This window comes from Ranitomeya imitator, chromosome 9 (assembly GCF_032444005.1).
Source record: "Ranitomeya imitator isolate aRanImi1 chromosome 9, aRanImi1.pri, whole genome shotgun sequence".
Taxonomy (NCBI): domain Eukaryota; kingdom Metazoa; phylum Chordata; class Amphibia; order Anura; family Dendrobatidae; genus Ranitomeya; species Ranitomeya imitator.
Genome location: NC_091290.1, coordinates 10,171,041 through 10,184,364, shown reverse-complemented (window position 1 = coordinate 10,184,364; position 13,324 = coordinate 10,171,041). Strand labels below are relative to the sequence as shown.

At 45.9% G+C, this 13,324-nt stretch overlaps 1 protein-coding gene across 1 annotated transcript in view; it reads right to left on the bottom strand.

The window, feature by feature from the left end:
• The window catches only part of LOC138649516 (astacin-like metalloendopeptidase), a gene marked incomplete at its 5' end in the record, with an annotated part of 43,132 nt that overhangs the window by 7,374 nt on the left and 22,434 nt on the right, over nucleotides 1-13,324 (bottom strand). The window contains 6 exons of the mRNA XM_069739988.1: nucleotides 2,445-2,526; nucleotides 5,713-5,891; nucleotides 6,351-6,468; nucleotides 7,751-7,882; nucleotides 8,331-8,387; nucleotides 9,463-9,487. Coding sequence (XP_069596089.1) covers nucleotides 2,445-2,526; nucleotides 5,713-5,891; nucleotides 6,351-6,468; nucleotides 7,751-7,882; nucleotides 8,331-8,387; nucleotides 9,463-9,487 — 593 coding nt within the window. The remainder of the gene's footprint in view (nucleotides 1-2,444; nucleotides 2,527-5,712; nucleotides 5,892-6,350; nucleotides 6,469-7,750; nucleotides 7,883-8,330; nucleotides 8,388-9,462; nucleotides 9,488-13,324) is intronic.

The following is a 13,324-nucleotide window of genomic DNA, read 5'->3' as shown; positions in this document are numbered from 1 at the left end:
TTTTGTGGTTTTACACCTGTGGATTCCTATTGAGGAACAGGTGTAAAACGCTGCGGAATCCGCACAAAGAATTGAAACTGCGGAAAATAAACCGCACCATTTCCGCGCAATTTATTTTCTGCAGCATGTGCGCTGCGGATTTTGTATTCCATAGGTTTACATGGTACTGTAAGTCAGATGGAAAACTGCTGCGAATCCGCAACATGTGCTCATACACTAAAGAGGTAGACAAGTGAGAAGACGGGCACACACAGTTAATGCCTAACAAAAGTGAACACCACTATCTGCAGGTCAAAGACCATAGAGAAAGTAAAAGCAGAAAGAATTGCATTTGAAACCCCCCCAAGGTCCTGGTTGTTACAGTGGCATTGCTTTCCTCAAGGGGAGGAAGATATATATATAGTTAGTTCTTCTTCTTATCAGGTAAACACAAGCATACCACATGTTCACACTCCAGGCCAGAACAGGGAGCCCTGATCCAGCTTGTGGGTGGTATACATATATACCACCCACAAGCTGGATCAGGGCTCCCCGTTCTGGCCTGGAGTGTGAACATGTTGTATGCTTGTGTTTACCTGATAAGAAGAACTAACTAACTAACAATATATATATATATATATATATATATATATATATATATATATATATATATATATATATATATATATATATATATATATATATATATATATATATATATATATATATATCTTCCTCCCCTATATATTCTGGTCTGGAGGGAAAGTTAGTTCCTGTTAGGGAATGCCAGAAAGGAGCTTGTTAAGGAACATCAGCTCAGGCGGAGCTGGTAAGAAAGGAGTATAGCTGAGCAGACGTCTGCAGCTCCTGGCAGAAAGAGAGATAAAGGATTGTGGGGCTGTGCAGCCACGAGAGAGCTGCTGCTCCTGGACAGAGATAACACGGAAAGACGAACAGATTTGTAGTGAGGGTGCAGGAGAGCGAAATATAGGAGGGTGACAGCTGGGGAGGACAGCTGTGATTGGGCTTTCCTCCCTACAGAGCGCAGATACCGGTAGCCGGAAGACCGAGGTTGTGAGGGACCCCAAGCCTTACAGCAGAAACCGGCAGGACAGCTGGACTACATGTAACCGGTCCTCCCTAATACCCAGTGGCACAGAGCCCGGGTCGCGATAGAGACCCTGTAAAATTTCTCGAGTCACCTGTCATAGAGATCTATGAGGACCTTGATAGAAGCCACAGGCAGCAAGGGACTACACCAAAGCGCTGGTAGGAAGGCTTCTAACTCCACCTGGAAAAAGGGACTCTGAAGTCACTTCCAAGCCAGCCGGACCCTGCCTTTACCTGTGATCTGGTGCCCTGGACTGTGGCTGCCTGAAGTCTCCAGTAAACCAGGTAAAGAGACTGCAAACCTGTGTCCTCCGTTCTTTACTGCACCACTCACCATCTTCACCTACACTGGGAGCCCTGGGGACCCAACTTCACCTGTGGGAAGTTATACCATCTAGCTGCCATAACATCACCCCAGAGGACCCCTTTCAGGAGCGTCGGTCCCCACTGACTGAACACCGCAGGTGGCATCACGAACATAAACTTTATTCCAAACTCCTTTAAGGACATTCCCTTTAACATGGGTGCCCATGGGTCACCGCCACCGTGACATCCCCCTTTGAGTACCGGTACCGAGTACCCCACGGCCCTGACGGGCATTCTACACATTAGTAGGAACTCAAGAGTAAAGTGCATGTTCCCTCAGGAAAGAGATTGGAGAAGACACCAGGTCAGGTGATCGCTGTTGCTCAGTTAGTAATTTTAATAGACCCGGGAGGTCAGTGAAGGGGAAAAGTTGGTGCCCGAACCTATAGCTGGACAGACGCGCGCCATTACGACCAGATTAGAGTAAAGGAGTTGAGAGATCGGACATGAGTGGAGACCAGACCCGGGAGAGCCGAGAAAGAGTCAGAATTAAAGACAAAAACAATTAGGTCACAGCGAAAGGGACGTTTGTTCCAGTGTAGACCAACAGTGCAAATTGAGGACCAGAGCCGCCCTTCCGGGAATGAAGGCGGTCAGTGGGCTGCGTAATTCCCCAACCTGGGACCCCCGTTAAGGCGGTGTGACGTGTTGCCTAGAATGTGACTATGGTAAAGGTCCCAGTAGTGACCGCGATGACCTTTAGGTTTGGATATTAGGATTAAGACATCACGGATGAAAATAATTATTTAATGGAAACAATAGAATCATAGAGTGTAAGTAGCATTGTCATAACAGCCTGTTGATCTGAATTACTTTATTCTTCCTGTAACACAACGTTTCATTTTCACTGTCTCCTGATATTGTGCCGCAGGCAACCCATTGATTGTGTTAATCGAATAAATAATTGTTGGTTAAAGTACCACTGTCTCCTCATGGTCTGCGCTGTTGTATCTGCGTACGTGTTAACACTGGCGCAGTCTTACTCTTACCTGCTATAATGCATGATGGAGTTGTAGTTGTAGGCCGTGTTCAGAGTGTCCCCATTGTCCTTCTTGAAATCTCCTTGGTTGACTGTAAGCAAGAATGGATGAGTAGCATATCTGTAGAATGTTCTGTATCACTAGCCCCTCCCCCTAGGTATGCATCAGTCGCTAGCCCCTCCCCTGGGTATGCCTCAGCTGCTAGCCCGTCCCCCTCATTACATCAATCAGATGACAGCTGGTCTCATTCTTAAGATTTTACCGCTGAATTGAGATTGAATGATCCGTCTAGGAGGAGAAAAAAAAAAGCAGATTTCTCTAATTACAACGTTTTTTTTTTTTTTATTTCCGTGTGTACTACTGATTTATGAAATAAAAATGTAAAACAGTGACCTTTTAACCACAGGAACTTAGTTCTCCAGTGCATGCAATTCTACATGGCTGACCATAGGGGGCAGAATCTACGCCTGTTGTGAAGAGAATACCTTTGCTTCCATACAAAATTGTGCTGCCAATGGCCGCCATACCGTCAGTTGTATCTGGCCACAGTAAGGATTCAGCCCATAACGGAGTATGGACTGTCATGCCCAGCGGCTCCTGCATTACCAGCTTTGGTGGGGTCTCAAGGTTGGATCCCCAGTGATCGATATGCCACTTACTGAGATAGGAATATGTAACACCCCAGGTAACCGGTTGTTACAGTGATGTTCCTATCGGGGAGGGCGATATCATGCTTGGAGGCAGGTAACCAGGTAAGCACCTACACACAACACATTCTGAATCCAGGCCAGGAGGGGGAGCTCAGGACCCGGATTCAGGGGAGCTTCCCCAACTTGAAGTGTCCTGGTCTGGAGGAGGAGTTAGTTTGTTGGTCCAGGGAGACCAAGGAGAGCAGTCAGAGAGACACTGAGTCAGAAGGAAGTCTGGAACAGAGTGCAGACAGTGGAGCTGGGCAGCCAGGACTGAGCTGCGGCTCCTGGGAAGGAAGATAACCTGAAGGGGTGTTGTATGCCATGGAGCATTGAGGAAAGGAGCACAGGAGTGGAACAGAGCTCAGAGGGGGAACTGTGACCGGGCACCCTCTGAGCCGAAACCGGGTACCGGGAGCCGGAGGCTTTTGTGGGACTCTAAAACACATAGCAGAACCGGAGGGCACTAAACTACACGTTAACTGCCCACACCTGAGGTACAGCAGTACTCTAAGAGCTCGGGTTGTGGTAGAGACCCTATAAAAAGGTTCAAACTGCCTACCGTGCAAGCAGCTGTTCCAGAACAGGAGAGAGAGGATACCTTGCCAGCAAGCTACAAGCAGCAGGGGCCTCGCCATCTTAGCGCAAGTAAGAAAGGCTTCCGGACCTCACCTGGGAGAGGGATCACCTTTGCCTCCAAGCCGGCCGAACCACATCGCCATCCGTGCCTGGTACCCTGGACTGTGGCCTGCTACCAACAGCAAACTAGGTAAAGACTTTATAACTTGTGTCCTCCACTTATTCGCTGGCATATTTCATCCTTGCCATGCACAGTGGGAGTCCTGGGGACCCCGCTTCACCTGTGGGAAGCGTCACCATCTGGCCACCATATCATCACCCCAGAGGACCCCTTTAAGCGGCATTGGTCCCTACTGACCGAAAACCACAGGTGGCGTCACGAATAGACTTTCACAATACCCCTTAAAAGACCATTCCCCTTTAATTGAGTCCCAGGGCCACGGACCGGGTCGCAGCCACTGTGACATCCCCTTTAAGAGCGACCGGACCCGGTACCGAGTACCCCACGGCCCTGGCGGGCGTTCTAAAAATACCCCTTCAAATTAAGGTTTTTTGGCAGCCACCATTAGCGAGAGCCCACTGCATGGGGATTCCTACAGTCACCACTGACCTCTGGAACATGACATATGCAGCTGTGTCACCTGAATGTAAGATGGATAGACTAGGAATTTCAGATCAGGTGGTCTGACTGCAGAGACCCCCTGCCGATCACTTGATGCAGCGCTGCACCCCTTCACCAGGCACAACCCCAAACTTACTAGTGGCGGCGCCTGGTACTGCAGCTCAGTCTTATTCCCTAAGGCCTCTTTCACACTTCCGTGTTTTTGAAGACGTTGCAATGCGTCGTTCTGTGCAAAAACGCATCCTGCAAAGTTGCCCGCAGGATGCGTTTTTTGCACATAGACTTGTATTACCGACACATCGCGACGTATGGACACACGTTCCATACGTCGTGCACTGGATGCGTCGGTAATTGGCGGACAGTCGTCACAAAAAAAGTTCAATGCAACTTTTTTTGTGCAACGGGTCCGCCATTTTCGACCGCGCATGCGCGGCCGAAACTCCGCCCCCTCCTCCCCGGACTGCAGAATGGGCAGCGGATGTGTCCATCCGCTGCCCACGTCGTGCAGAGAATTCACAACGTCCGTCGGTACATCAGCCCGACGCATTGCGACGGGCCCGTACCGACGGAAATGTGAAAGAGGCCGGTCTTTTCAGATCCGTTGCAATGTGTCGTTTTTTTGGGGAAAAAAAAAAAAACGGATCCTGCAAATGTGCCCGCAGGATCCGTTTTTTTCCCATAGACTTGTATTAGCGACAGATGGCCACACATCTCATCCGTCGTGTTTTGGCGGACCGTCGTCTGGAAGAAACATTCAATGTAACGTTTTTTTGTCTGCGTCTGGAAAACGTGTCGCGATGGATCCTGCGGCATACGTCGTTGACTAGACTGGAAGCCTATGGACGCAGGATTGGTCGTGACACGTCGTATGATGGAATCCGGGTTTTTTTTTTGTTTTTTTACACTGAGCATGCTCAGAATCAGGAATTTGTAGCCAATTAGCCAGACGGGCCCCAAATCTATATAAACCTGGCCTGGGGAACCGTCTGGCGGATCCGTCGAAATACTAGATGCGTTGCATCCGTTTTTCACTATTTTTGACGCATCCGTCGATACGTTGCGCCGACGCATTGTGACGGATTAAAAAAAACGGAAGTGTGAAAGTAGTCTAACAGCGGATCAGCAGGAGGGCAAAAAGTCGGACTGCCACCAATCCAATATTAATGGCCGGACAGGATATGTTGCTCACACCCTGCTATAGTCCGGCACAGTCCCAGTCACATGTAATGTCTCAGACGTAGCATACATTGCCATAAACCATCGTGCAAGGTCCATGCATGGGCTGTACAGGACAAAGACCTCCATGCGCAATGCTCCTGGCGCCACCAGATAGGACAAATAAGAGGGGCAACCAAGTGTTACATCAACTGTAGCGCCACTTCCTCACCCTGGGAGATGTACTGCCACATAATGTCCACATAGTTATCTCTGTCCGGCCTGGTGTGCTCATGGTTGAAGCTGAGAGCGTGCATCACTTCGTGCTGGATCACTCCGTAGCCCAGACATTTTGTAGACTGGAGACTCACCGGCTGCGCGTATCCATTTCTTCCAATGTAGGACCAGCAGCTGCGCAAGAAATAAAGCCAGAATTTTGCCAAGGTTTGCACATGCCTGGTTGCCCTCATACAAGGTTTTTTTGAAGATGGACATTGTAGCAGCTGCTCATCAAGTCAAAAGGGTCCGGTGGGTGCTGTGACTGCAAGACTATATGGCATGTATCTATGCACACGTGACAGGAGAACAAGGAGAGGGTGGACGAGAGCCGCTTTGTGGCTACTACCTTCCCTCTGGGGCCACTTGGGGTGAGAGATCAGTACATGGAGATGGGCGGAGGAGTTTGGGTTAGGAGTTTATGAGCAAAACGGTCTGCTGAGTGGGAGGAGGATCTATGTAAATATCTAGGTTGCATTGGGGGAAAGATGGATGCATGGCACAGGCTATTTTGTAACAATTACTTCATAAAACCTTTTAATATCCATACTTTTGCACTAAAACCAGCATGATTTCTCTACATGTCACTCTTACCCCGGGGTGTTTTCGATGCTGATGTAGCTGGTCTCAGAAGTTCTTTCTATAAATCGCACACAAGACACCGTAGAAAACTCCTCCAAGGCCGTTTTAATTAAACGCTTCTCGTATTTAGCTGAGTAGAAAACAAGCAAAAAGGCAAATATTAATCAACCACTAATAGTGGACAAATATACTTTCCTGGGGGTGGGCAGAAAATAAAGATTGTCACTTAATCCACTGGGAAACACCAATGCAAAAATAGGGTGTCCGGCTGCTGAAATCCCCAGCGATCAGATCTCCCTGCAGCTCCCCCCGCAGGGGAAAGAGAGGTATTACATGTTTTCAATTAAATCAGTGGGCTGTCTGTGTAATGCCTGAATATTCTCAGTCCTCCAGAGTAAGGGCTCATCTCCACTTGTGTGAGAAAAAAACGGTCCGATTTACGGACCGAAAAAACTGATGTAACGTGTGCGATTGTCATGCGAGTGTCATGCGATTTTTAATCGCATCATCTGTTTTTACATCCGTATGACATCCGTATGCAATCCGTTTTTTTTCTCTGCAAATATTTTTATACAGTCATTTACAGGACTATTTACAGTGTTCTGTGCCACAGAATGGTAAGGTATCCGTAAAAAACGGATGGAATACGGATGGTCCGTATTCCATGCGTTTTTTTTCTCACACCCATTGACTTGCATTGGCAAGTCTCGTTCGAGAATCTCAGCAATACGCAGCATGCTGCGATTTTTTTCTCAGCCGACACAGATTTTTCGCAGTCCGATTTCGGCTGGGGAAAAAAAAAAAAAAAAAAAAAATCGCAAATGGAGTGTCACCTATTGATTAACATTGGTCCGAGTGCAATCCGATTTTTTATCGGATTGCACTCGTCCGTTTTCCTCACAAGTGGAGATGAGCCCTAAAAGACACTAATTATTCCCCACTCAGCCCCATTTTGGATGGTGCCATGTGCAGCACACAGGCTGTAGAGGTGCTGCACCATGCAGTTTGGTGTCCAATAATACTGCTGCACCTTGCTCAAATATACGGGTGCCTATATAGGAGCGCTGTACAATGTCACCATAATAGATTGCAAATATACCATAGTGTGCCCACAGTGTAGATCCCCCCCCCCCCCCCCAAAAAAAGCAAAAGTAATCTACAACAATGGTAGACTATATGATATTTGTGGTGGTCACAAGCCGTATCTGAAACCCCCCGTATATTGGGGTGGGGGTCAGGTCAGGGGCGGACCTACCGCCGGTTCAACCGATGCAGCCACACCGGGGCCCGGAGGTGGAGGGGGGCCCTTGCAGGCAGGGGCATACAGGGCCCCGGCTTTCTGCTGCTGCTGTAGTCAGGTCATCTTCCAAAATAGCTTGAGAGCAAAATCCCCCCCAAAATAAATCACTTACTGTACTTGGTGTCGATGAGAAATGGCACCTTGACGGCTCCGTCCACCTTCTGCCACCTGCAGGATCCGCATCGGAGGGCGCTGCGGCCGAGGGGCCGAGCAATATCACCTTGGAACAAAGGCCTGGAAAGGTCTAGAAGAGGAAATTAGCGGGTGTAATAGTCATCAATACAGAGAAAACATCGTGGGCTCCCTGCAGACTAGTTTCTGGCAGTTTGCTCCAGCATGGTCGCAGGAAGCAGCGGGGGGGGGGGGGGGGGGGGTACATCATCGCCCCTCTATGCCTGGCCGCCTCCTGATAAGACCACACACAAGCATAACAGAGGCTTTCAGTTCAGGGAGGTCAGAAATGGAACAAAGGCATACTGAGGAGGAAGGAGGGAGTTCCAGCACCCATAGTGCTGGTAAAATGCTGATGAAGATGAAGTGGCCATGGCAAGTTACAAAGATTCCGCACAGGTCATGGACATATTAGACTGTTCTGTGCACCAAAGTTTTATCTTGCAGGGGGATGAGGGAGAAAAAAGTGGGGAAAGCCCCATCATTAGATCCCCCCATAGACAACAATGTAAACATCTTACCGGCATTTGCCGAGAGAATAAGATTAGAGATGGTCGGCTGCTTCCCTTTCACAGATTCTAGTAGAAAAAAAATAAATAATAATAATAACATATGACTATAAGTATCGGGTCTTCCAGACATTTGTACGGTTCCAGGATTGATGTGATGTCATATGTGCATCATGACGCAACGATGACATCACTGCCGGCTTCAGATGAGCAGAGGCGCCGGGATGTCGCAGGGCTCCGGTCTCACAGCCATGACCCACTGGTCAGGGTCTGGCTAGTTGAGACGCTCATGCAGTTTTTTTCCTTGGAACAGCGCCACTGTGGTGTAAGGGCCGTGACTGGTATTACAATTTTTTTTTTTGTACACATGAAAAAAGGCGAGGTCTGACAATGGTACTATTTAGCAAAAAAGCAGGAAATTAGATGGATATATATTAAGCTCATTTTCTAAGCCCCCCTGCTGGACCCTTTTCTGCAGTGATCAAATGCACTACATCACTCCTGTGACCACTGCAGTCAGTCACTGATCTCGGCAGTGATGGCATATACAGCACCTTACCACTGAGCTCAGGTATTGCATGTGACCGCTGTAGCCAGATCTGAAGAATCAGTGGTCAGTGATTGACTGCAGTGGTCACATGAGCCATTAGATTGGTGACCTGGACCAGGGGAGGGACTTTAAATGAAAAAAAAAGACAAGTAATTTTGTTTTTTTTCGTTTCCCCTATTCCCTGGAATTTTACAAATTGTCTTTAAGTAAATGGAGCCGACCTGCAGTACCGAGTGCAGCCTGTACACTAAAGAGGTGCTGTTTCTGGAAAAAGGAAAGCCACCTTAGAATCCTGGTAGATGATAGAATTCCTTGAATTTACGGATGTGTGAGGAGTATGGTGGTCTCCCGACGATGACGAGGGTTCAGCCCCTTAATCAATAGAGAAGTGGCCAGGACTGCCCCGCGACTTAGAGAACGTTGTATTTGTAGATTGTGAGCCCTCGCGGGCAGGGTCCTCACTCCTCCTGGACCAGTTGTGACTTGTATTGTTCAAGATTATTGTACTGTTTTTATTATGTATACCCCTCCTCACATGTAAAGCGCCACGGAATAAATGGCGCTATAACAATAAATAATAATAATAACACTTACTGGAGCCTGGAGCCAAAGATGCCGTCTGCGGAGAAGGAATTTACTTTATTAGGAACAATTCCATTTTATTTGGATTCTTTAATATATTGCAACATAATTGTTACAATTCATTAAACAAAAGAAACATTTACTAATAATATATTCTCGATTGACAAATTCTAGAACATTGAGCCAACAACATCCAATAGAGGGGAAAAAAAAAACAACTACACACACACATTTCATCACATTTAGGGCCCCTTTCCACTTGTGAGAAAAACGGACGAGTGCAATCCGATTAAAAATCGGATTGCACTCGGACCAATGTTTTTCAATAGGTGACACTCCATTTGCGATTTTTTTCCCAGCCGAAATCGGACTGAGAAAAATCTGTGTCGGCTGAGAAAAAAAAATCGCAGCATGCTGCGTATTGCTGAGATTCTCGGACGAGACTCGCCAATGCAAGTCAATGGGTGCGAGAAAAAAAACGCATGGAATACGGACCATCCGTATTCCATCCGTTTTTTACGGATACCTTACCATTCTGTGGCACAGAACACTGTAAATAGTCCTGTAAATGACTGTATAAAAATAGTTGCAGAGAAAAAAAACGGATTGCATACGGATGTAAAAACGGATGATGCGATTAAAAAAATCGCATTACACTCGCATGACACTCGCACACGTTACATCCGTTTTTTCGGTCCATAAATCGGACCGTTTTTTTCTCACACAAGTGGAAAGGGGCCCTTAGAATGTTTATTTTTTTTTTCTTCTCAGTACATACAATATAATAAAATGGAGACGTTCAAAATTACAAATAAAATAGTCTAAAAAAAAACAAACAAACCAAAAACAAAACACAAGAGTTTTTGATGTTACAGATTTTCTGTACCCATTAAGTAAAAGAAGCATGCATTTAAACAAATAATAATAATAATAATAATAATAATAATAATAAAGAGAGAAAATATTATATATATATATATATATATATATATATATATATATATATACATACATACATACACATAGTGGGAGGTAGGGTGGGAAAAACAAACAAACAAAGACCCCTCTGTGTACAAAGCCTGAGGCCGTGTTCCCACAATGAGCTTTTGATGTTGCAGAATTTCTGCACCTATTATTTGCATTAAGTTACTTGCGTTTTTTCCACCACGGTTTTATGTGAATTTTTTTTTTACCTGTGTATTTTCCGCATCTAACCTAAGTCTATGGGAAAATTCCGCACAGGAAACGCAGCGTATCCGCAGGAGAAATTAACACGCTGTGGATCTGAATCCCGCACCGCAGGTTACACGGCGTAAAAAACAGTGGGCGGGAGATCGCTCTATATCTCATACACTTTGCTGAAAAGACACAGCAAAAAAAAAAACCAGCATAGAAAACACAATAAAAGCAGATGGTGGGAACGCAGCCTAACACACTCCCCCCAGACTTCACCATCTAGGACGTACCTGTAGCGGCAGCGCAGACCCCAGGGCGCAGAGCGCTGCGGCCACCAGTAGGACGATGGCTGGTGCCATGGCTGCTCCAGGTCCACTATTGATAAAACGACTGTGGGAAGCTCCTTATGTATCCAGAACATGGGAATATCCAACCAGAGCAGACAATGGGGGGCGATTCCACCCTTTGTGCGACCCTGGAGCCTTCCATGTGGATTGGGATGGGAGCAAAGATCAATCACATAATCCAATGACAATGAACATGGACAAAAGAGCCTCCAGACGGACACAAAAAAAAAAAGTGAGAAAAAAACCCCCCATCTAAATATTTTTTTTTCTTTTCCCTATGACCTTAATTCAACCTGCTCCATTATCTCCCGACCTTTGATGGAAAAGTTCGTCTGGCCCTGATGGTTCTCAGGGTCGCTGGGAACCTGCAATACTTCATTTGTGCTGATGCAATGAAATGTAACACTCCCTTTAAGGCGGCGTTCTCACGAAGGATAAATATTCCACCTTTTTCAGCTGCGTTTTTTTTTTTGTGTTGAAAATCCGCGTTTTTTAAAAGCTCAATAAAAGTGGACGTGATTACATGATCTCACGGACGCCGTGCATTTAAAGACGCGGTTGAATTGTGCATATCTGAGAAAAAGAAAAGGAAAAAAAAAAACCTAGAAGTTGCGTTTTTGAAAATGCTGCGTTTTTTCCCATTGCGTCTTTTCTTTTGCAAATATTTGCACCAGAATATGCAAAAGAAATCTGCTCAGATTATTGCAATTTTGCTGCATTTTTTTTCCCTTCAGTTTCCCCCTTATTTATGCTTTTGGTGCAGATTTTACGCAGCGTTTTTCAATGCATCTTTTTGTGCAAAATTTAAACAGTTTTTTTTCAAGCTGCCCATAGAAGCCTACAACAAACAATTTAGCGGCGTCTTTAAACGCAAGAGTTTTCACGAAATCACATCCACTTTGATTGAACTGCTGAGCGCAGCAGAAAAAAAATGCAGCATTTATGCAACGTGGGAATGAGGCCTCATAGCACCTCCGCCCCCATAGAAGGGGAGACGTAACCCTATCATTCTCATATCACTTAATTTATGGAAATAAAATAAAGGCTGCATTCACACTGAGTCTTTTTGCTGCATCTTTAGAGGAGAAACACCAATTTTTGAGTTTCCGCCGCAAAACCTCATTAAAGAGAGTCGGTGTGAACACAGTCTTGGGTAATGTACACACAGAGGGTTTTTTAAGGAGATCAAAAATAACTGGATTTTCAAGTGGAAAAAAGTTTCAGAAAATGCTTCTTCCTTGGGTAGTTCCTGGTGGAGTTTCACGTTTTCCTGGAGGAGTTTCACGTTTTCCTGGAGAAGTTTTACGTTTTCCTGGATGAGTTTCACCTTTTCCTGGAGAAGTTTCACGTTTCCCTGGAGGAGTTTTATGTTTTCCTGGAGGAGTTTCACGTTTTCCAGGAGGAGCTTCACGTTTTCCTGGAGAAGTTTCACGTTTTCCTGGAAGAGTTTCACGTTTTCCTGGAGGAGCTTCACGTTTTCCAGGAGGAGTTTCACGTTTTCCTGGAGGAGTTTCACGTTTTCCAGGAGGAGTTTCACGTTTTCCAGGAGGAGTTTCACGTTTTCCAGGAGGAGTTTCACGTTTTCCTGGAGGAGTTTTATGTTTTCCTGGAGGAGCTTCACGTTTTCCTGGAGAAGTTTTATGTTTTCCTGGAGGAGTTTCACGTTTTCCTGGAGGAGTTTTATGTTTTCCTGGAGGAGTTTCACGTTTTCCTGGAGAAGTTTTATGTTTTCCTGGAGGAGTTTCACGTTTTCTTGGAGGAGTTTCACGTTTTCCTGGAGGAGTTTTATGTTTTCCAGGAGAAGTTTCACGTTTTCCTGGAGGAGTTTCACGTTTTCCTGGAGAAGTTTTATGTTTTCCTGGAGGAGTTTCACGTTTTCCTGGAGGAGTTTCACGTTTTCCAGGAGGAGTTTTATGTTTTCCTGGAGGAGCTTCACGTTTTCCTTGAGAAGTTTCACGTTTTCCTGGAGGAGTTTCACGTTTTCTTGGAGGAGTTTCACGTTTTCCTGGAGAAGCTTCATATTTTCCTGGAGAAGTTTTATGTTTTCCTGGAGGAGTTTCACGTTTTCTTGGAGGAGTTTCACGTTTTCCTGGAGGAGTTTTATGTTTTCCAGGAGAAGTTTCACGTTTTCCTGGAGGAGTTTCACGTTTTCCTGGAGAAGTTTCACGGTTTCCTGGAGGAGTTTCACGTTTTCCTGGAGAAGTTTCACGTTTTCCTGGAGGAGTTTTATGTTTTCCTGGAGGAGTTTCACGTTTTCTTGGAGGAGTTTCATGTTTTCCTGGAGGAGTTTTATGTTTTCCTGGAGGAGTTTCACGTTTTCCTGGAGGAGTTTTATGTTTTCCTGGAGGAGT